At 37.2% G+C, this 23,160-nt stretch overlaps 1 protein-coding gene across 5 annotated transcripts in view; it reads right to left on the bottom strand.

Moving 5' to 3' along the window:
- Arid4b (AT-rich interaction domain 4B) overlaps positions 1 to 23,160 on the bottom strand; it is a 118,195-nt gene that overhangs the window by 24,520 nt on the left and 70,515 nt on the right. For 3 of the 5 annotated variants that reach the window (XM_052727000.1, XM_052726999.1, XM_052727003.1), the window contains exons 11-17: positions 22,750 to 22,904; positions 19,873 to 19,945; positions 17,409 to 17,503; positions 16,648 to 16,745; positions 13,608 to 13,848; positions 13,007 to 13,182; positions 7,908 to 8,171 (exon numbers count right to left, since the gene is read on the bottom strand). In XM_052727000.1, coding sequence (XP_052582960.1) covers positions 7,908 to 8,171; positions 13,007 to 13,182; positions 13,608 to 13,848; positions 16,648 to 16,745; positions 17,409 to 17,503; positions 19,873 to 19,945; positions 22,750 to 22,904 — 1,102 coding nt within the window. The remainder of the gene's footprint in view (positions 1 to 7,907; positions 8,172 to 13,006; positions 13,183 to 13,607; positions 13,849 to 16,647; positions 16,746 to 17,408; positions 17,504 to 19,872; positions 19,946 to 22,749; positions 22,905 to 23,160) is intronic. The other 2 variants (XM_052727001.1, XM_052727002.1) reach the window with 2 other exon arrangements.

Genomic DNA, 23,160 nt, shown 5'->3' on the forward strand with positions numbered 1-23,160 from the left:
GGGCTGGAGCTCAGTGGTTATGCACTTGCTCAGCATGAGCAAAGTTCTAGGTTTGAGCCTTAGTATTGTCAATAGAGGGGGGGAAAGTCTGGTTAGCCTCAGCTTTTAAATTCCATCATTAGCACATTATATAGTAATTAATCTTACACACAGAACCCAGGTAAGTATCTGATATACATCTAAACTGCTAGGCAAATACACATGCCAAATCAGAGACGACATCTACTGGAATCACCTAACATGAAGGACTCAGTATCTCGTAGGCCACATAAAAATGGTCAAAACTTATATAGACAAATTTATTTATTCAATACATCTTAGCATATTCAGCATGAAGTCACAACACAGCTCTTGTCTTCAAGGAGCTCACAATTTAACCTAGAAGACAGTGCAGAGCAGTAAATGTAACAATACAAACCTTCTGAAAGAAGCAGCCCATGGCAGATTTGACTTTTTTCTTAATGTGTTCAAAACACACAAAGCTAAAGGAAACCATTCAGAGACCACTGTGTACTTGCTCTCACCAGAGAAAACTAGAAGTTCTAAAAAGCTTTGTAACTTTTGTTTGGCTGAATTGGCAAATCATCTAAACAATCATTTGGCAATAATACAAACAGCAGAATGTTAGTCTACCAAATATACTAACCAAAATGGTGACTATGCCCACTATCCAGTACAGGTCTTCTGAAACACAACTTGCAAAAAAATATTGTATGTACACCATAATATACACTCAGTCATACTTTTATTTTAAAAATCAAATTATACGCAGGAACAGATGTTTTAAAAATACTTTCAGAGCAGCTGGGCATGGTAGTGCACCCCTTTAATTCTAGCACTTAGGAGGCAAAGATAGATCTCCAAGTTCAAGACCAGCCTGGTACACACAGTGAGTTCCAGGCCAGCTAGGGTTACAGGGTAGGACCCTGTCCTAACAAAACAAAACAAAACAAAACAAAGCAAAGCAAAAAATAAGCTTTCAGAACAAAACCAAGTTGACATAATTCTTAAAAACTATCTGAATTACATGTGAAGGTTATTACAATTCAAATGATTAGCCATTAAGTTAAATATCAAAATTCTAAAATGATACTCAATAATTACTTTAAAATTGGTGACAACAATATTTTATACCCCCTATACTATTAAATCCAGTGACATGAAATCCAGCGAATTCATCTTAATGAAGAATAAAATAGCAGAGCCAGGCATAGTGGAACACATCTCTAAGAGCAGCACTTAGGAGATGTAACAGGAGGATCAAGAAGCCACCCTCAACTACACAGGAAGTTCAAAGCCAGTCTGGGCTACCCAAGACCTTATCTTCACCACTACCTCCCAAGAGAACGTAACAGTAGAATGATAGAAACATGAACATTACAGCATCCTTGATTTAAAATTTGTCACAAGCAGCTCGACAAAACAGTATAGTCACCCTAGCAATAGCATTTCCTAAGGATTCTAATGCTAGTGTAGGTCTGCAGGCAGAGATAACACATAATGCCAAGAAAACATCACACAATATGAACCAAGCTTAGATCTCTGCAAATGATTTAAAGCTGTAGCACTAACTGCACATTGTGATGTAGATACGAAGTTTTATAAACATCCCCAAAGTGGAGTTTTTCTAGTAACTGATTAAGTTTAAGAAATTGTACTTGTGCATATTGAAAACAAAAAACAGACGCACTTGTTAATCTGTAAATTATTACGTGGAATATGTCCACATACGAGTTTTTAAAACACCTGCCAACCTATATGAGATAGGTTGGCCAACCTTAATGAAACAGACCCAGGTTTAGTCAACAGTCTGAGATAAAAACACAAAGAAAGATTAATCTTTTTCATGAAGTTGATGCTGATTTTCACTTGTACTCCTGTAGTTAATCAAAAGTCAATCTCTTCTAAAACAAGATTACAAACACTTGCTTACAAACCATTATCAAATGAGGTCCATCTTATGGACCTTTTAACTTTTAGCCTATAGAAGTACAACAGACAAGTTTTCCAGATAATCTTAAAGCATGAATAAACAGGATAGACTAGTTAGGAAAAAGAATAGAAAAATTAAGTTGAAAAGTAACAGTTTTAATTTTGAAAGAACAAAAGAAATGAAGAAGTCCTAAGAAATGGGGATTTCCAATGAAATTTGCTAACCAGGAGACAGGTTCAGTGTTCTGAAGAGAAATTATATTCCTGAGCTCAGAAAAATTCATTATCTGACTCATGTTATTTTTTAGAAAAACAGGAACATAAAGTAACAAATTGCAATAGTTATCAGAAGAAAAAAATAAAACAAGAAATTAAAAGAGAAAACTTCCATTTACAAATAAGAAATAAAACAAGATAATTAAGGGACAGAAAGTAAAAACAGGTGCAGCTGTGGCAGCCGGAGCCCAGGCAGAGAGTATCGCAGAAGGAGTGATCAGCTAGATGTGATACCACTGATAAACAAGAAGGGTCCTGTAAGTACTGTTCAGGAGCCTGGCACGGGATGTGGAGCCCGGTCGAGAGGGTATACCCTGAGATGAGAAAACAGGACAGGTACAGACACTACTGTCAAACAGCTCGTGGAATGATGCACAGAGATGGCACAGCAGAGCTGAACAGGCTCGAGAGACAGGAAAGTACGTGCAAGTCTTTAGTGGTGGGCTTAATTTGAGCAGATCAAGAAAATGGACCCGTCTTTTACTAGACAACAATATCTAGACAGCAACATGACATTAGCTTGTGACCAGAGGTGACAGACAAACAGCAGGACTGTAGAAGCAGGCAGGAGGTGGACAGAGTATAAGTTAGCAGAAATTTTCTTCTCATTTTAATTTCTCAATGAGGTTAAAATCAAAGTTACCAGTTGAAAGTAAGGACAGGGAAGAGTTTGGGGGAGGGAAGAAATGAGAAACAATGTAAAATAATCAGCTACGAAAATAGAAGAGAGAACCAAAAATAGGCATAAAGGCTCACTTATGGTTCACAACGACCAATTTCAAATAGCAGCAGAGCGGCACATTGGTTTTACTTCAGCCAGATCAGCTGTTCAAGTAAGTGGTCGAGCAAGGGGGATGCTTGTGGTTCTGTCAGAGTATTGTTCTCATCTACAACAGGGACGTAAAAGAAGAGCTACTACTCAGACAAAGTGAGGAGAACTGGCCAAGAGAAGTACAAAACACAGAGGAAACTGAGGTGTGTGCCACTATGCTCCATCTCTGTGGTAGTGGGGGGATGAGAAGCTATAAATTATAAATCTCACTGAACAGTTTCCTTAACTGGACTAGAAATCTTTTTGCAGAGACCATTTTCTTAATACCCACATTAAGACCACAGTGTTTCCCACATAGTAGGCACTCAAGGTTCATTTGCCAAATAAAGCTCGATAAACAGCAACTAAATGTGATCAGAAAATAAGGTTGAATTTGTCAGTCTTTTAAAAAAATTTTAAAGTTAGTGGACAAGTAATGGCAGGAAATACCTTCATATATATTATGATACTTTATCATCTGCCTCCCCACAATCTGTCCCTACATGCAGTTTTTTTCTTTTTATATTTCCCTCTCTCCAAGGGGAAATCTATATACTTAGAGAAATACAATATTTAAAGGATATAACACATTTTTATTGAAACATATGTCCTTAAGTACAATATTTTCAGTTCTCTCTAATTTCTCAGAACTACTGTTAGATACTGAAGAGTTTACAGTTAGCCAGGCATGGTGGTCCAGCACACTGGTAATCCCAACAGTAGGGAGGCAGAGGCAAGAGGATGGAAGCCAATTCCAGGGCTAGATAGCCAGATCCTGTCTTAGAAACCAAAGAAAAAGGAAAAATAAAATTGAAGTCATAGAGTTATATTAAATATCTCTTTCCTATTCCTCTATTGAGTCAGTGTTGGTATACTGTACTAAAGTATTCATTATTATACATCACAAGCCAATGCTGCTGCAGAGATTGCCTAGTGGTTAAGACTGCTTATTACTTCCTCCAGAGGACCCAAGCTAAGTTCCCAGCACACATGTCAGGCAACTCACAACCCCCTGCAACTCCAGTTCTAGAAGATCCAATGCCCTCTTTCTGGCTTCCATGGCCACCTGCACACAAGTAGCATATACTCACATAGATATACAAATAATAAAAATAAATCTAAAAAATACCAAAAACCAAGTAGCCTAGATGGTTCTAATACACCCAACTATGAAACAAATAGGGCCTACCACATTCAATGACGTTTATGGTATGTTATTTGAGGGGGCTGAAATAAAAAAAGCTGCAGGCTGGTACCAAGCTTACAATTTTCCTGCCTCAGACACTAAGTACTAGGATTACATATGTACTTATTTCCTAAAATCAATCCTATATTTATTATATGACAAGGACATGATACCAAAACAGACCAATACTAACATCATTTGGAGAAATTTGAAAGAACACAGAAGAGTTGTCTACTATTAAAACTGGCTAAAGTAATAGCTAGGAAGATGGTTCAGTGGTTGCGAGCACTGGCTGCTCTTCTAGAGGACTCTGATTTGGTTCCCTGAACCCATATGCTCGTCCACAACCATCTGTAACTCCAGTTCCAGGGGATCCAATATGCACTTCTGGCTTCTGTGAGCACCACACAGACATACATGCAGGCAGAACACTTTTACATATTTTAAAAAAATGGATTCTCCCACTCAATTAGGAAACAAAAAGGTTAAAGTACTATAACTTCTTGTGGCAGTGCTGCCAGGGGTTGGAACCAGACAGCGCCTTACACTTGCTTAACAAATGCCCCACTACTGCTACAACCCACCCATAAGAATGTCATTTTCAAAAAATTATGGGGATTTATTTTCAAAACCACTGTAATTTAAGTGATTTTTAATCCATTTATTATATTTGTATTTATTTTTCTAGATTGAATGCTATTTTTAGGAGGGTTAAAAAGTATACACAATAACTTAGAACATTCCAAGCATCCAATGCCTAATGATTGTATAGTATTTGACAGTAACTTAAAACACAATCACTGTATCAGAAAAATTCACTACCAGTCTGTCATTTGTGGTTTGGGCTCAAGGATTCCAATTTTACTTTAAGTAAATTTACATAAAATACATTTTATTCTTTCCATGTGGCAGCAAAAAACTGACTCAAATATTAATGTTTGTATAAATATAATATTTGTTTAAAATATTTTATAATTGTAAATTGAGATATGAATAAAATTTAAATTTATGAATCTTAGAAAAAGGAAAACTACAGAAATAAGAAAAAGTAAAAGTACAGAAATCAATAAGAAAAAACTTTCAAAACTAAGATATTATTTCCTTTAAGAAAAATTCTCCTTACAGAAAACTTGAGATAAAATGCACACAAAAATGGCTCCATACAAAATGTCCTATAACATTCTCAATCGTAAATCAGTGTGACTGCCGTCAAAGCTGTTTTCATGAACCTCCACGCGTAAAACTTCATCTCTAATATTTCTAGTAATGTAGACAGTATGCTGAAGACCCCTAAAGTAATAGGAAATAACTGAAGAGCTGATGATTTGTTGTAGTCCTTTGGATTAGTTTCAGACATGAAGATACAGCAATAATAATAATAGTTTTTGCTGGTTTATCAACAAGACACTCTTTGGTAACTACTGCAGAGAACAACAGGGACACTGTCATGCTCACTAAAAGGAGATTAACTGTTAATATGCTGAAGTACAGTCCTGTCCTCTATGCTGCAGAAGTATGCAGATCCACCCCCGAGGTCTTCATCGAGATGGTTAGGTTCTTCTTTGCAAAGTTCTTAGCACAGGACTGCTTGAGGTCAAAACAGACAGCATCCGTCTTAATAAGACAAGCATGACTTGCTGGTTCAGGTATCACTTTCCTTCCTGTGTCACTACAAAGCTGAGTATCTCAACTTAAAATCTTCCTTTCCTTCTATCAATTTCAAAACTGAAATACTGGATATTCCCTCCTACCTTCTGAAACCCAAACACTAACAGTACTATGTTTTTCTTTAATCAATCTTTTCTTTAAAAATAGAAAATCATGATGGTTTTACTGGTTTTATAAAAAGTTACATTTAAGTTGTGAAATAATTTCCTTTGTGTCTTATTTCTTATGCTTTTGCTTAGGAAGCCAATTAGTAAAGATAATCAAGCCCTAATGCTGTGAAATCTGAGCAATGCCTAAACTTTATTCATTGGTCATGAAACTTCAAGCACTGCATTCAATATAAGCCAAGAAGAACAACTGTGTCTGTGTGGAAATCAGCAAAGTAAGTAAGAATGAAGATTGGAAAGGACAGCAAGCCTCTCTACTCTGTGGTAGTCCTGAAGCTGGGCTGGCTCAGCCTTCAGGCTCCATAATCTACACTTAGTTTGCATGCACCTGAGGGAGAAGCAAGACCACCTTAACACCTTTATTCAGTAAGATGAAACTGCCCAAGACTAAAACACTGCACAGAATATGCCCATGGAAGAATCTGAGGTTTCTAGTTACAGCCAGCCTGTCAATGAGAAAGGTGCCATGCAATAAAGACAGAAGAGCCAACAGCTACGAGGACAGACTGTATCCAGGGGTGCATGTGCCATCTGCAAAGTCTATGCTTCAGGACAACTACACTTCAAAGCACTGGTAAGAAGGCATTCTTGAAATCCACACCTTTACTAGTCTTACTGACCAGAAATTTAATGAGTCTCTGAACTTCCTGACTTAAGTTGCTGTTTTCTTCCTAGAGTTAGAAAAAACAAAAATTATACTTTTCTCAAATTAGAAAGGCAATGAGATTAGGTTACACTTCTAGAACTTGCGCTGTTACAACAGAACAAAAGGTGTACTACTAAGAAATGGAGAATTTTAAATGTTTTCTGAATACTGCATTTGTGTACACGTGATAGTAGAGACTGAACTGAAGGACACACAGTGCTTAGTAGGTAGTCTACCTACGAGCCACACCTCTTCCCAAAAAATAACTTTAACTAAAAAGTTTGACAACTGTATTGTTCTCGGAAAACACAAGGATTCCCTTCATAAAACCACCAGTGGGAACAACTAAGTTTAATTTTTCTCAAGATCCAACTATCACAGGCTAGATGCATATAATTTCATATGTAACAATAAATATTCCAAAATTAATGAAGTTACTGTTAAAAGACAACTAAGTGTTCTGTCTTAAAAACTGACTTCTCAATTTTGGATAAGACTGAAATGCAGTCTCTTCAGATAAACTCCACAAAATTATGCAGGTTAAAATCTCAAGTCATTGACCACAACCTATATCCAAGACCTCTGCGTTCGTTGTCTTTCGTTGCCGGGCCTCAGGAGCAGTGGGCAGGTGCTCTCTCTTTCTTAGCACACTTGCTGTTGTTCAGCTACAGTTTCAAAAATACAAACAAGTCTCTGAGACTTCTGAAAAAGTAGTAATGTAGCTGCTGATAATAAGGTCTTTTAAGACTCAGCGATGCTTCTTTAAGCAATTCCAACTCCGAAATCCTTGCCTACTGAAGGAGGGTGTGATGACTAGGAAGACCACAAAGAAGAGTGCGGGGATTGAAAATGGAGAAAGCAGGCAGCCTGGTGATGATATGATGAAGTCAAGAAGCGAAAACCATTCATTACCTGTGTGAGGTTTTTCTATCATCTCATTTCAGTTTTACACTCTATTAATCTCCATGTATTAAACTTAACTGTTTAGACCTATCTTTCATACACTAAAGATGTCTGTGAAGTGCTGAAAACATGAAGCAGGTGAAGCAGGGTGGTAGGGTGTCATTAAGTGAGGTATTTACATGCTAAAAGCTTGGTATTTTTAATGTTAATGTGATTTCAGTTAGAATACTAGTAAGTCTGTAATTCGTTATGTAAGTTTTTAAATAGAAAAGTATTTTAGAATTGGTTGTAATAATCACTAGCTGAAACTCAAGTTACCTCACATTCCATCCGCAGTAATGCACCAAGTAAAGGACCTCTCCACCTTCGACATCAGAATCTTTTATACTAGCTTCATACATTTTTTGATTTTTCCCTCGTCCATACCGCACTTGGACTTTCATGCCTGGTGGATAGCACTCAAACTCCTCTTCTTCATTGTTGTCGTCATCATCTTCCTCCTCATCCTCTTCCTCCTCTTCTTCCTCCTCCTCCTCTTCTATTTCTTCATCATCTTCATCTTCATCTTTATTGGTTTCATCTCTTGAAAGGTTTAAAAAATTGCAGAGTTAATAAAAGTTACTTCATATGCGTTTCAGTTCCAAACCACATATACTGATAAAAATCGTGGCTGTGATTGTTGCAGAACAGCAGGTTCCATGTGTATAAAATGCTCTGAGTTTCAATTTAGCATTAAAAACTAAAACCTGTATGAGAGGACAAGTGTCAGAAAGACCTATTTAGGGGAAAAATGAAGAAGCAAAAATAAGTCCATTAAAAGAAAATTTCTTGTACTGCAATCCCAGTCTTTGGGAGGATGAGGTAGGAGGCTCAATGTGAGTTCAGAGGCCAGTCCAGGCTACACAGTATGACCCTGCTCAAATGACAGACAGAGAGACAGAGACAGAGAGAGAGATTAAGTTTGAATGATTGATTTCCACCCGTCAAAAGAACATAAGTTGTGTTGAATGGCAGGAAACTAGTATGCCTAACTAACTGTTCTCTCATGTTTTATTATGGACGTGCTTTACATCTCAGCTGACACAAACACACACACACACACACACCCCCACTCAACTGCCATTTTCTGATTAAAACTTATTCTAAAACAAATATTTCCAACCTAAGAATGTTTAAAACAAACATATTTACTAACAAATGGCAACTCTTAGTAATGATAAGATATGCTCCAACCAGATCCTCAAATGTTGAAGAAAATGAAATATAATTTTAATTTTCATAGGAATTTTCTACTACAGTCACATGAACATCACATCTATGCAAATATCACAATTTCTCTGCTTTACCAGACATTTACTGAACTTTCCTACCACAGATTCTTTTTCAACCTGAAAGTTTCTAAAAAAGTAGGCAAATTGAGAGGCCAGCTCCAAATACTGGAAACTAAAACAATCCCAAACTTAAGAGCACTAAGCTATTTTCATCATATCAATACCACATAATTCCTAAAATGGCCATTTGTATTCCTGCTTTTTTTCCTTTTTCCTTGTTTTCAGTTGGAATTTTGAGACTGTCTTATTATGTAGGCAAGCCCAGCCTTGAACTTGTGACCCTCCTGCCACAGCCTCTAGAGTTCAACACCATGCCAGCTTCATGTTTTTCTTCTATTATCCATAAATCTGTATTGAAAAAATTGGATTAAAAACTGCAGGTTCGAATCTTCCCAATCACTAGTTTTACAAAAATTAAGTTTCAATATGAATTCAGTGTTATATTTCGACAGTTTGTCTATTCTGCAATGTGAGTGAACTATCAACAAGTCTCTCTCAGAAAGGATCTATCACTTCATAGCTAGAAATGTGTAATCATATGAAAATAGAAAAAGAAAAGCCCCCAGCAGTACTAATTTCAGTTTTAGAGTCTTTCATAAAAATCTTTTAAGTGATAATGTGCCTCAGCTATATAATTATATGGGTAATGAGAACACCTACAGATACATGGAATGATGAGTGAGTTCACGAAGGCTAGATCCATCAACTTTGTCTGAGTGGAGGCTCAAGCCTGTGATCCCTCCAGTACTCAGGAGGGTGAGCCAGAAGGATCTCTAGATCAAAGACAACATAGCAAGACTCTGTTCTCAGAAACTCAAAACAAACAAATAGGTAAAGACTTAGGCATAGTCAAATCAGTCAATATTTAGAAGCCTAGGCCTAAATGACAACAGCTTTAGTCTGAAATGAAAAAACATGAACTGTCATTCAGCAAACATTAGCATTTCTATCATGAAGAAGTATTTTAATTAGCCAAGATAACTACAAAATCAGAGATGGCATTATAACTATTAAGAATAACCTTAAATGAATGTGCTATTTACATCATACACTGAAACCACTAGGAGAGGAATACTACTCCTTCATGTTTTAGGATTACATCCTGGACATCTAAGAGAAAGGGAGTGATGAGGAGCACAGTACAAAAGAAAGAAAGCTCCAAAATAAGTTAGTGAAAATACCCAACTCATACATCAAATAATACACTGAGGCCACTGGGTACATGCCAATATTATCAGACATAAAGGCAGTCCTGTAAATGGTTAAAGAAACAGAACACTGGAAATTGTGAAACAGATCAACTAAAAATTTTAAAATTTGCACTTATATACAATCTCAGACACAAACTAAATGAAATTTTATTAAACCACACACTGAAGTTCAAAGAAGCAAACAGTATAAATACTGGCAATTAGCCAAAGAAAACTGCTTTGTTTGTTCAAAGGCATTGCTGGTAAATTCAAAGAGTGAATGATGAACTTGATGGTATATAGAATGCCCAAAAAGGCATTTCCTGAAAATACCAATTATAACCAACATACTCATTAAAAACTAAGCTAATATACATATTACATAAAAGCACACACACACATATGTACATCTTTTAAAAAATCATTGTGCTAATGTATGTTTTGTATGAGTACAAGTGCACCAGGCCACAGGGCAAGTATGGAGGTCAGAGGACAGTTTGGGGGAGTTGGTCCTCTTCTTCCACTGTGAGTTCCGGGGCTCCAATTTAGGCAGTCAGACTTGCAGGGCAGACATTTTTACCCACTAAGCAATCCTGACAGTCCTGAAGTTACTTGTCTTCTGAAGAACAATAATGTTTGGGAAACAAACTACATCAAAATAAACTTTTCACCTGAATCAACAGAGAAGTGCAGGATTTCCCTAGTCTGATATTACTACTCACAATGTAAGAAGGAAAAGAAGCCACAGTACTAAAAAATATGTACTGAAGAGCAAGTACTAAGCCAAGCAGCTTAAGTATTAACCTTTTAAATCTCTTAACCCATATTATGGAGTTAGGACAGAGAAAAATTCTTGGTGGTGACCAAGCAGGGAAAATTTAAACACCAAAAACAAACCAAAAAACATCTCATATCCCAATATATTTAATTTTTTTATATTTGTAAATATTCTCTTAGCACTTAATAATAGCACTAAGAAATCAATTGTCATGTCTGCCTTTATCTGTAGTTTTGCTTTTCCCAGTTTTAGTTATTCACATCACTGTCAGTTAAAAAAATATTGAACAGAAAATTCCAGAAACTAACAATTCATTTTAAATAGTGTGACATGAGTAGTATGATAAAACCTTGCACCATCCTGCTCCACTCTGCCAGGAACTACTCAGTTCTATGTCTAGAGTACCTGCACTCTGTGCAACCCACCCATTACCCATTGGCAAGCACGCTGGTGCAACAGTGCTGGAAAGGAGGCAGCAAGGCAGGAGGACGGAGGGCAGATGAAGAGAAGGGCAGATGAACTCGAGTGTTATAGCAGGGCATATAAGAAAACACACAGCACAGTCATGATGACACTGCACATACAGTAAGTGGCCCTTAAGATTATGCTACCTAGTGATGTCATAGCCAGTTTAATACATGTAAGGACACTTTCTATGCTAAACACAACAATGACATTGCCTAGCAACAATTTCTCAGAACATACCTGTAGTTAAGCAACACGATTGCACTTTTAATAGTCATTTCCTTCATGTGTTTAAATAATATCAAATGTAGGTGTTCACAAAAGAAAAGCTTTGGTCTGTGGTATGAATAGTCATGCATTACTTGATAAAAGGGATACATTCTTAGAAATGTGTCGCTGTACAAATATAAAGTGCACTTATATAAACCTAGAAAGGCTAGCTTTCTATATGCCTAGGCTATACAGTAATCATCACATGAACAGGATTGGCTTTATCATCAATATGCAGGCCACAACTGTACTCATGAATATTCACAGTACATAAAGAACTCTTACAACCGAGAAGTTAAAGAGACAAAACTTTAAAACAGAATTTGACTAAAGGACCAACTTGAACACTTAGTGAGAACAGAAAAGAATTACTAACAAGTATCTGTCAACAGTAAAACACTCCAGAGACAATGTCACTCCCAGATTTTTAGCTGACAGCTGCTTATGAATTTTTTCTTGAGTTGGAAGTTTCTGGTAGGAACACTTCTAATATTCTCTACACAAACACTATGAAGCCATACAATACACACTCTACTACATTCATCTGAACCTTGCACTGTCCTGCTCCATCTTGCCAGGAGTATAACAAACCATACCTCTGTACTGTTTTCTTCTCTATTTCAGAAAGCTAAAGTGATCAACATGTTTCAGTAAAAACCCCAATCTTTACTAAGTTTCTTAACTGGAATAATCTTCAACAACAGAACTGTACGGTATACTTCAAGTATGTCCATATATACAGAGAAATATAACAAAATATAAAAAATACTCCTTACTATATTTACCTGGTCACATTTAGTTTTATTTTTTAATTCCCTATTTGTATATTACAACTAAATTTTCAAAATACTAAAATGAAAAAAAGTTGGTTGTTTTATTTAAAAGCGCTCCTAACACTATGGATGCTTATGATTTTTTAAAATCTCAGAGATACAATCAAAGATTACCTACAAAGCCAAGAACCCGACAGCAGGGCATTTAAGTCAACATTCTCAAGTAGCCAAGTAAGTACTACTCACCACACACAGCCAAAATGACCCACACTTTCTGGTTAAGATGCACATATACCCTAGGAGCCCCACGGCCAGTGTATCATCTTCATGACTCTTTATTACCCAGTCAGACCTTAGTGCAGTAAAGAGCATGTTCCCTCAAAATAATTATTTATAAATTTCCATGATGAGAGCAAGAATAGATCAAAAAATATGATCTTTTCAATAATTCACATTAATGGGGTCTCTGAAGGAATCAATATTTCTTAACAAATGCAAATAACTCTTCAGTACTTCATCAATCAAATTAATTTAGTTTCAAATATTCACAAGAGCAAATGATAAGACTGTAGCCAGCCAAAATGCATCATAACCAAATCAAGTATCTTACCCAGATCGTGCTTGCTCTTCTTCAGCATCTACCTCTGTGCCGAGGGACTCCTCTGCCCTAGCTCTGTCACTGTCTTTGTCTTCTGTGTTTTCCTTTTCTTCTAGTTTTCTAATGTTGGCTTCTTTTTCTTGATCAGACTGTGCAGGTATAGATTCTAATAAACTCTTTTTACTTCCCTAGAGAAAGATCAGAAGAACTAAACCAACAACAGTAAAAACTTAAGCCTAAATCCATGATCCTAGTTGTCAGCAACAAGAGGTGCCAACCAATATGACAAGCTATTACTACTGATAAGCAGCATGCTCTGTAAGAAACTCCTACATTTTAAAGAATACACTACATGAAAATAGTTAAAACTCAGTTTGAAGAGTTACTATAAAAACTAAAGTAACATTTGAGGGCTGGGGATATATCTCAGTAGAAGCGAGTTTGGGACTTGGGGTTTAATCTCCAGCATATCAAAAACTAACAAATGCCCTTAACACAAGATACAATGAAGTATAATACTGCATAATACACTAGTAAATTAATTTGGGGAACTTTAAAAAGGCTGTAGAAAATATATCGAGACAACAAATGTAAATGAACAGCGTCAGGTTACCAGAGAGGGCTGGATGTTTTCTTTTCTTTCACTCTCATCCTCAGCTGGTGTCTCCTCTTTTGGTACCATGTTCTTATTATCTTCCACATTTACTTCTTTGATCTCTGTCTCACTTTCTTCCTTAACTTTTATCTCTTTATTTTCACAATCCTTACATGGCTTGTTAAGAACTTTCTCTGGCAATGCCATCTGAAAGTCAATATTAGCTGACCTGCAGTACTCCTCAAAGCCATATAAGTACCTGGAAACATGCACAGAGGATACATTTGGTAAGAAACATTCCAATATATTAATGAACAGTGTGGGGAATTGCTTTGGTTTGTTTTTTTTGTTTCATCTTTTGAGGCAGCCTGAAGCTGGAGGTGATGCATAAGTCTCCTGGGGTCGCAGGTATGCATTTTCATGCCTAAGTTACAGAGTTGTTATCTAATATGCATTTTGTTTTAGGTTATAATCACTTCAGTACATTCCAATTATTTATCCCCTGTCTTTTATTGAGAAAAGGTCTAATTATGTAACCCCAAAATTCTTGACCCTCCTATTTCAGCCTCCTAAATTCTGAGATTATAGACGTGGACCACTATGCCTAGATTCTCTCTCCCCACTTAAAACAACAACAACAAAAAAAACCAAAAACAAAACCCACACACAAATAAAACATTTCATCAAATAAAGCAAATCGATTTTTTAAAGTTACAGGTAAATGAATGGGGCTAGAAACAATCACTCTGAGTGAGGTAACATAGCCCCAGAAAGACAATCACACCTTTTCTCTTGTCTGGGAATGTTACTGTTAAACCTTCAGAATATATGTATTTCATTAGGAATACCCACAAAGGTCAGGGAATTACTAAGGGGTCACAGGGAGGGACTTTTAAGGGAGGGGGTAGAATACACTTGTATAAAAGGTTAAAAGGGAATAATGGAACATGAGGGTTAAACTGGAGTGAGGGAGTGGGGGGGTATGTTAGGGAAGGGGGATGGATAAATAACACTGAAGACCTTCTGAGAAAAACATTACCCTATAATGGCAACAATGCCCATACTACACACCAGAGGATAACAAATAGAAAGTCCAGTGAAGTTATGAGTTACTTCCTTTGGAGTTATTAGCTTGATGGTCTATAGACGAACCCTGCCCCTTCCCCCCCTCCCCGCCCGCCCCTAAACATTACAGGCTATTGCACTGCTCTTGGTTACTGTCCAGGACTAGATAGTAAGATCTTACTGCTGAAGATACCACATGCTTGGGTAATAGGACATGATGCAATCAAACTATTACAAATCTGGATGTTTCATCCCTACATGCTCACTTTTATAGTGCCGGAAGGTGCTATGCAAACTACTGGAAGAGAAAAGTAATCTTCAATCATACCCAGCTATTTTTAACCCTTCAAGCTACAATAATGACTGGCCTGGAAAAGCATGTCCACTAGGGCAACAGTGGCACAAACATTATGGTAGTAAGCAACTACTTTCTGATTAGATTTAAGTCCAACTTCATAGAATGAAACCCATACCCGAGTACCATTATCGGGCTAGGAACCTGTGGCTACACAGGTCACAAGCACTAGGGGAGAGCCTACTACTACTATCGCAGCTAAATAGACATAGTTTTAAATCAGCTCCTAATGAGTTATCATTATACTCATACATCACCTGAGAAACTCCTATTTGCAGTAGACAGTAACCACAACTAGCTAACAGCTAAGGTACAGAGAATAAGAGACTGCCAAATGGTCATTCATAAAGAGAGAGGGAAAAAGTATATGTGTGTGTGTGTGTGTGTGTGTGTGTGTGTGTGTGTGTGTGTGTGTGTGTGTGTGTGTGTGTTTGGCACAACCCCCAGCCTAAGAAGCAGAGATCATTTTGGAAGAAGGGATGGAGGTGGTAGATGACTACAAAGAAACAGTGTCTTTTAGACACAGCAGGGTAGCTACACACATAAACTCACAGTAGCTGTGACAGAATGTACAAACTCATGCAAGCAAAATCCAGACCAAATCTCAGGAAGGAAGGAAAAGTTGGGCACCTAATTCCACCCAAGCTGTGGATCTATGGGCAAGTGTTAGCTGCTGGGAGAGGGAGAGACAATTTTCTCTAAGAGTGTAGGCCCTGGTAAGTTAACTGCTCTCTAAGTAGAAGACCACACATCCAAGAATATTTGGGCAGCACAAATTGATCTTGAAGGCAGGGAAAAAAAAAAAAAAAAGGTGCGGGGGGTGGGGGGAGAGAGGGAGGGAAGAGAAGGAAGGGGAGAGAGAGACAAAATTGAACGCATGAAGAGGGAAAGGTGAATTGGGGAAGATTGGGGGTGAATATGGTCAAAACACACATGAAGCTTTAAAAGAACTTAAAAAATAATACCTGTGGTATGAGTGAAAAGTTATAATCTAAATAAAAGTAACAACAGTAGCTATCAGAAGGATTAGTGGAAGCTATTAAAATTATTAATGGTAAAAATTTATTGTTGAGTATTTCTAATATGCAAGGTATCAGGAACTTTAGTAAACTTCATAAAATCAGCAGAGTACTCCTAAGAGGTAAATTGTAGTAACCCTCTTTATATAAGTAAACTAAGATGCAGGTAAACCATATAGGGTCAAAGATCATCAACAGCTAATAATGGGATCTCTTTGGCTTTGGGACATTTTTAATTTCTATGCAGTATTTTTCTTTTTTTTTTTTTTTTTTTTTTTTTCGTTTTTCGAGACAGGGTTTCTCTGTGCAGCTTTGCACCTTTCCTGGAACTCACTTTGTAGACCAAGCTGGCCTCAAACTCACAGAGATCTGCCTCGCTCTGCCTCCCAAGTGCTGGGATTAAAGGCGTGTGCCACCACCACCTGGCTCTATGCAGTACTTTTCAAATGATCCTGGCATTCAATATTTTCTTTACAGATTCTTATATATCTAATATCTAGAAATATTCCTATAGTAAAAATTTCCATTTTTTTCTAAAATAGTTTAAGTTAAATGATATATCCCATGCTGTTTTCTACGTAAGATATTGAAGATAATCACACTGAGTACACTGGCTTACTTTTTATAAGCACATTTAACATTGTATCCTGCAGCTGAATTTAAGACAGGGATCCCAAGGTCTTGGTAGACTTGCTTCCAAACAGCTCCACTTTCAATCTAATGGACAAAGAAAATAAAAATTTTCAAAGGTGGGAAGGCAGTAACACATTTTACATACATAACAAATATGATGTGCTTAACATTTCTTGGTTCTAGGCTTAAAAGCATGAAAAATACCATGATAAATTTTAAATGTGGTTTACAAATAAAAAGCTTTATCACTCTAACAAATGTCAGATAGTTCTAAGTATCAAAATACTGAGCAATTAGACTTTTAAATAAATTCAGTTATGGTAAATGTCAAAGTGTATGTTTTTCAAATCAACGTTTCTAACAAAAAGAAAAAATTGAAAGTATAGTCTTCGCAGCAAACTCACAAGCTAGTAAATCAAAACTATTCTATGAGCTTAGAAAGGCATTTTAATCTATAGCACATTCTAAGTTGGAGGAATCATGCATCATAACTTTAAAACACCATCTCAGATCAACTCAACACAGTTTAGTGAAAGGGAGGGAGGAACTTGGTGTGGTGGCAAACACCTTTAATCCCTACACTGGGGAAACAGAAGCAAGTGGATCTCGGAGTTCCAGGCTAGTGAGGGCTACATACTAAGATCCTATCTTTAAAAAGAAAAAGGCCCCCCCCCCAAAAAAAAGTGTTTCCACTCCTGTGGCTGTTCCATTCAACCATATAATTTATAGTGAGATTATAGTACTTACGTTATCAAATCCTCCAAGTTTGTGTACAAGTCTGAATAACTTAAAAAGATTCAAATTCCGATACCCAAGCACAGGTCGCTTGTTAATAGGTGTACCTATTAAAACATAAACTATATTAGCACCATGCTAAAGATATTTATCTAAAATCTCAAAAGATTCACATAATACCAATGTTTACCACATACATACTCCACAGGACCAAAAAACAACAACAAAAAAAAAACCGCAAAAATCTTACAACTTTCTTATCTAGACCCATGTCACCATTTTCTTAAAGTTTTTACACACCAGATTTTTACAGTCTTAAGTTTCTTTCTGGCATCTTCCCTCTGGTGATATAGAGGATGAATATCAAGTAAGGCTTAACAAATTACAAACCTTTCAAACATTAGGGAGACAAAGCAGAGAAAAACTAAACAAGTACTGAGATACACACTGGGCAGCTGCCAATCAGTTATTTTATGAGGCTTTCTTTGTGCTTTACTTATTAACACTCCAAATGATTCTCCAGTAAAGCTAAACTTTTGATTCATTCGACAGAAGAACTCTCAAGGAGACACTAAGGAAAACTATCAAGATGTCCAAAATTAGTAGAGGAAATAAGAGGACAGAGCCAGGCTGACACATCCTTCCCCAAACCCAAGTGGATAAGTGGATTAGCATATCATTATCATTTTTCTCTAATTAGGCTTTAATCATTTTCTGCACTTTTTCTTGTATATCACAAAAACTAGAAGGAAGGCCACACTTCTTAGGCTAAGTCTCCATGCACACAAACAAATAATAGAGGGATCAAAAATATTTAGCATTAAAGAATAAAAAAAAATACCCATAGTATAACAGCCATTACCATTCGTGAATACAAAAACAAAAACAAAAACAAAACCAGAACCAGTTCCTGAAGGTCTAGACTGGCATGGTAAATTTTAAAAGGTTAGCATGGCCGGGCGGTGGTGGCGCACGCCTTTAATCCCAGCACTTGGGAGGCAGAGCCAGGCGGATCTCTGTGAGTTCGAGGCCAGCCTGGTCTACAGCGCAAGATCCAGGAAAGGCGCAAAGCTACACAGAGAAACCCTGTCTCGAAAAACCAAAAAAAAAAAAAAAAAAAAAAGTTAAAAGGTTAGCATGTATCTTGTTCATGTGTGCCTGCATGTGTGTGAGACCAGGGACTGAGTAAAAGTTTTGAACATGTTAGGCAAGTATTCTACCAATGAACTATGAACTTGGCTTACTTTTTACTTCTTTTGAGATTTTTATTTTATATGAATGATGCTTTGCACGCACGTATGTCTGTGTACCATGTATGCCTGATGGCCTCAGGTCCCATGGAGCCAGAGCTATAGACAGTTGTTAGCTACTGCGTGGGGTGCAAGTCCTCTGGAAAAAGTCAGCACTGTTGTCCACTGAGCCATCTCTCCATCCGTCCTTCTTACTTTTCATATGGTTCATGTTCTGTACATGTGCATGTATGTGGAGGCCAGAGGCATTTTTGTTTTTTCAGTGCCTCTCACTGATTTCACCTATTTGGCTAAACTGGTAGGCATGTCTCTGCCTTCTCAACATTAGGATTCCATGTACATGCCACCCTACCTGGCTTTTTAAAATATTGGTGATGGGGATTAAACTCATACACTCATACTTACAGGGCAAGCATTTTACCAAATAAGCCATCCCTCAGCTTTACTTTTACTTTTGAGACAGGTCTCGCAAAGTTGCCTAGGCTGGCTTGAATCCTCTTTGGCTCAGCCTCCTGAGTAGCTGAAATAACAGGTTTATACCACTAGGCCCCATTTTAGTCTTTGTCCCTTTTGGAGAGTGTGGTTTAAGAAGGGTTTCATGTAGCCCAGGCTAGCTTCAAATCTGCTAAGTAGCTCAGGATAATCTTGAACTTCTAAATCCTGTCTCCATTGGGAGAGTGCTAGGATTGATTATAAGCATTTGTCACAACACTCAGTGTATGTGGCTTCATGCATGCCAGACAAGCACTGTTACCAGCTAAGCCACACCACCAGCCCTACTCTTTACATTTCTTTTGCAAAATTCAGAAAGCTGCCACACTCAGCTGGAGACTGTTATAGTTTTGTTTTGCCCAGACTTCTCTTTTTTTTTGGTGTGAGAGGGAGCTTTTCGATATCAGATCTCATTATGTACTCCGGGCTAGCCTCAAGCTCACAATCTTCCTGCACTAAACTCCCGAGTACTGGGATTAAAGACAAGAACCATCACATCTAGCCTACACTTCTTTCTCTATTTCTGGATCTCTACTTGGTTAAATTCTCTTGGTCTGTGAGGCTGGGTCTTAGGAATCACTCAATGCCCAAACAAGTGTGATCTTTTGTTTTCTATCTTACACACAGTTAAGAATGACACGCTCACCCCCATCTTCCATGAATGAGTTTACACAGCAAGAATGACACACTCATCTATCCTCCATGAACTGACACAGTAAGAGCGACACACTCACCTCTATCTTCCATGAACTTATAAAGCTGCTGAAGAAAGTTCTCCCTTTCCTCTGGAAATGGTTCTATTTCTTCCTAATTTTAACCACAGAAGAAAAGATACTGTTTTCCTCAATTCAGAATTTTATTAATGCAAGCAATGTCTTACCAACAGCAAAAACTAATACTCATTTAAATATTTCAAAGGCAGTTTACAAAAATATTTTTTACTACTAAGTTGTTCAAAACCATGTCTAGACATTTTGCACTATAGAGAAGAACACATCCTAAAAGGTATCTCAACAGAATTCCAACTGTTAATTTTTGTATAAGAAAAACTCTAATAAAACTGTTGAACTCTGTACTGTTATCAGAGATCTAGTCTTTAAATCAGGGTCACAGGCTCAAGAACACCTACTCTCACTTGTATTAAAATTGGGCTAGAGTTGAACATCAAAGCTGATTCCATTATTGTTCCTCAAGGAACTCGGTAAGCACAGGTCCCATTTGCTCTAAGTATCCTTCATTACAGGCAGCCCCACTGGATAGTACTTTCAAGCTTATATGATCAGTGAAGTGGGGAACAAACTTGATCTACAATACCTGAAGATTCAGACTTAGGGAAATCTTCAAGTAATAAAATAGTTCCCCGAATTATCAATTACAAGGGAGGGACTAGCTTCTTGCTGCTGTGGCCAAGGGCTGTGGCAGTAGGGAGCTGGTCCTGAAGCAACCTGCAAGGAGCAGGGTAGTAGGTAAGATTGAGGAACTCACCAATTCATTGACTTTCATCCATTCAACAAACAAAAAGCACCTGTAAGTGTGGGCGCTATGCTAGGTGCTGAATCAAATGAAAGAAAAAGCTATGGAGCCTGCTGTGACAGACATGGTCAGGAGTAACTGCAGTGAAGGACTCAGCACACAGAAGCAAGCTGTGCAGTTACTCTCACTGGAAGCAAAGTTCTAACAGTCATAGGAAATCCAACTAGTATGCTAAACAAAGCTAAACATATTTCTAATTTGGAAAAATCACATTTTCACTGCCATTGTTTTAGTGAATTTTCCCCTTTGTTTTGAGAATTTTTTGGAGCAAAAGACAGTAAATTTTAAAAAAGAACAAAACATTCACATCAATAAACTATTCGGTTGGTACTTAGACAAAGAAAATTGACAACTATTAACTTGCTTATGAAAAACCATATTTCTTAATTTAAACAGCCCACATGTCAGGTTTTGGTAAGGCAGTCAAATATAAATATAAAGAAAAAAAAGATTAAGGAATTATCCTAAATTATCCTGTGGTAAAATATTTGACTTCAGCCACATCAACTTTGTTTCTATTCCATAAACATCTAAGTTTGTATTGAACTGAAAACGTTTGACTAGTGATCAGATTTGCTTCCACCAGCACCCCCAACCCAGGTTTGCTTTATAAAAATACTTCTAAAACACAAATCTAAGCAATGAAATGTTTGATAACTGATATTTATTGACCATCTTTATAGGTTATGCACTATGATAAACACTGAGAATATGAGAATACTAATAACATAGGGAACCTCTCTTTCAGGAGCTTACAGATATTAGTAAGACAGAAAAGCAGGCAATAAGCTTAAATAAGAGTGGTAAGGGAGAGTGCGAGATGCATGTAAACACATATAAAAATACATGGGGAAAAGGACACAAAAAAGTTGTACTTCAGAGCACGGAGGGATGAAGTTTCCTAATCTGAGGGATGTTGTGGTTCTGGAGTTTTGGAAACTGACCAGAAGTTTGCTGGGCAGTCCCCACTGCTACTACTACCACACACTCACGCAGGATGAGGAATGGACAGGGGAGAAGCATTGGTGCAACTATGTGAAAGATGAGAAGCAGCAAGGTATGTAAGATGATGCCGCTACAGTTCAGAGCTCACAGGGAAAGGGCACAGAGACAAACACGAGAAAGGGGCAGAGGCTAGACCATCATGGAAGCTTTACACTTGGAGTTTTACGTTTATACTTAAAAAACAAAAACAAAAAACAAAAAACAATAGTTGTTTGTTTTTTCAGAGATTCTAAACAGAGAATTCGTTGTTTTAACTTTTAACTGTTTATAAAATACTGGAGGTAGAAGCCAGGGCCTCCATCATGCCAGGCAAGAAGCCAGACAATACCTCAACCACAGTTCTCATTTTAACATTTAAAATGAAGACAGACCTAGGCCAGACTGAAACAGAAAAGTTTCTATGCTATCCTTTGTCACAGCACTCTAAAACATAACTTCCAAAAAACTCTTATTTCATTAATTTTTTACTTCAATTAAATGATAAAATCCCCAAACTGAAAACACTACATATTCACAGAAATTACTGTGATTTTTCCAAATAAAAAACACAGTTCACTTCATGGTCAAAACAGTAGGTATTATTATCTGCACATCACTTACTCGGTAATATTTTGTGTTAGAGTACCTGTCGCCTGCAGACCTGAAGTCACAATAAAGTCTAAAACTTTAACTCCATGACCCAAATTAATGCAAGAGGAAACCCATGCATATGAAATTAAAATGCTTTGCATCCCATGAATCACTTTTTTCTTTAATGTTGGCTGGACATTATTCTGGACACTTTTCCTAGTGTGTTGGTAATTGTCAAGATGTGCACCTATCATAAGGTGGGAACTATGGACATGACAGTGCAACCATCTAAGGACTAGGTAGTACTTTAGTCATCTTAAAAAGTAAAAGCACCCCAAAATCACCTAAGATGAGAGTATCAAACTACTCTGAACCCCTCAAGCCTACATTTCTGTTTTCAGGTAAGAAGAAAACAACTTGATAACCAAAATTTTATGAAGAAAAGATTCCTAACAGTAAAACATTACTTAACATTTTAAAAGGCATCAACTGTTTTTATTTACCTCTTCTTCACTGCTATTATCTTCTTTCTCTTTTTCATCATCTTCCTCCTCCTCCTCTTCCTCAGCTTCACTACTGGAGCTATCTTCTTTCAACTCGGTCTTCCAGTTAGCAGGAATAGTTCTACTTTTGTGAAACTCAAGGGCCTGATCAAAGGCTAGAAACAGATTATAACGTTAGCAAACTAGACAGATTAAAACAACTGAATTATCTAAAAATATTAAATATGACAACGGAACTGTCTCAAACTATTACCTATGATATAAGCTGTGGTGTTAGCACTGACATTTGTTAAGTGTGCGCTAGGTTCCTAGCTCTGTACTAAGCTGTTCTATGAAGTCACTCACTTGATCCTCTTAATCGTAGACACAGGAGATCCACTTTCTAGCTAGTGAAGCCCATCGCTACCCCTG

The sequence above is a fragment of the Peromyscus californicus genome, unplaced genomic scaffold (genome assembly GCF_007827085.1).
Source record: "Peromyscus californicus insignis strain IS unplaced genomic scaffold, ASM782708v3 Scaffold_8__1_contigs__length_139910024, whole genome shotgun sequence".
NCBI classification, from domain to species: Eukaryota; Metazoa; Chordata; class Mammalia; order Rodentia; family Cricetidae; genus Peromyscus; species Peromyscus californicus.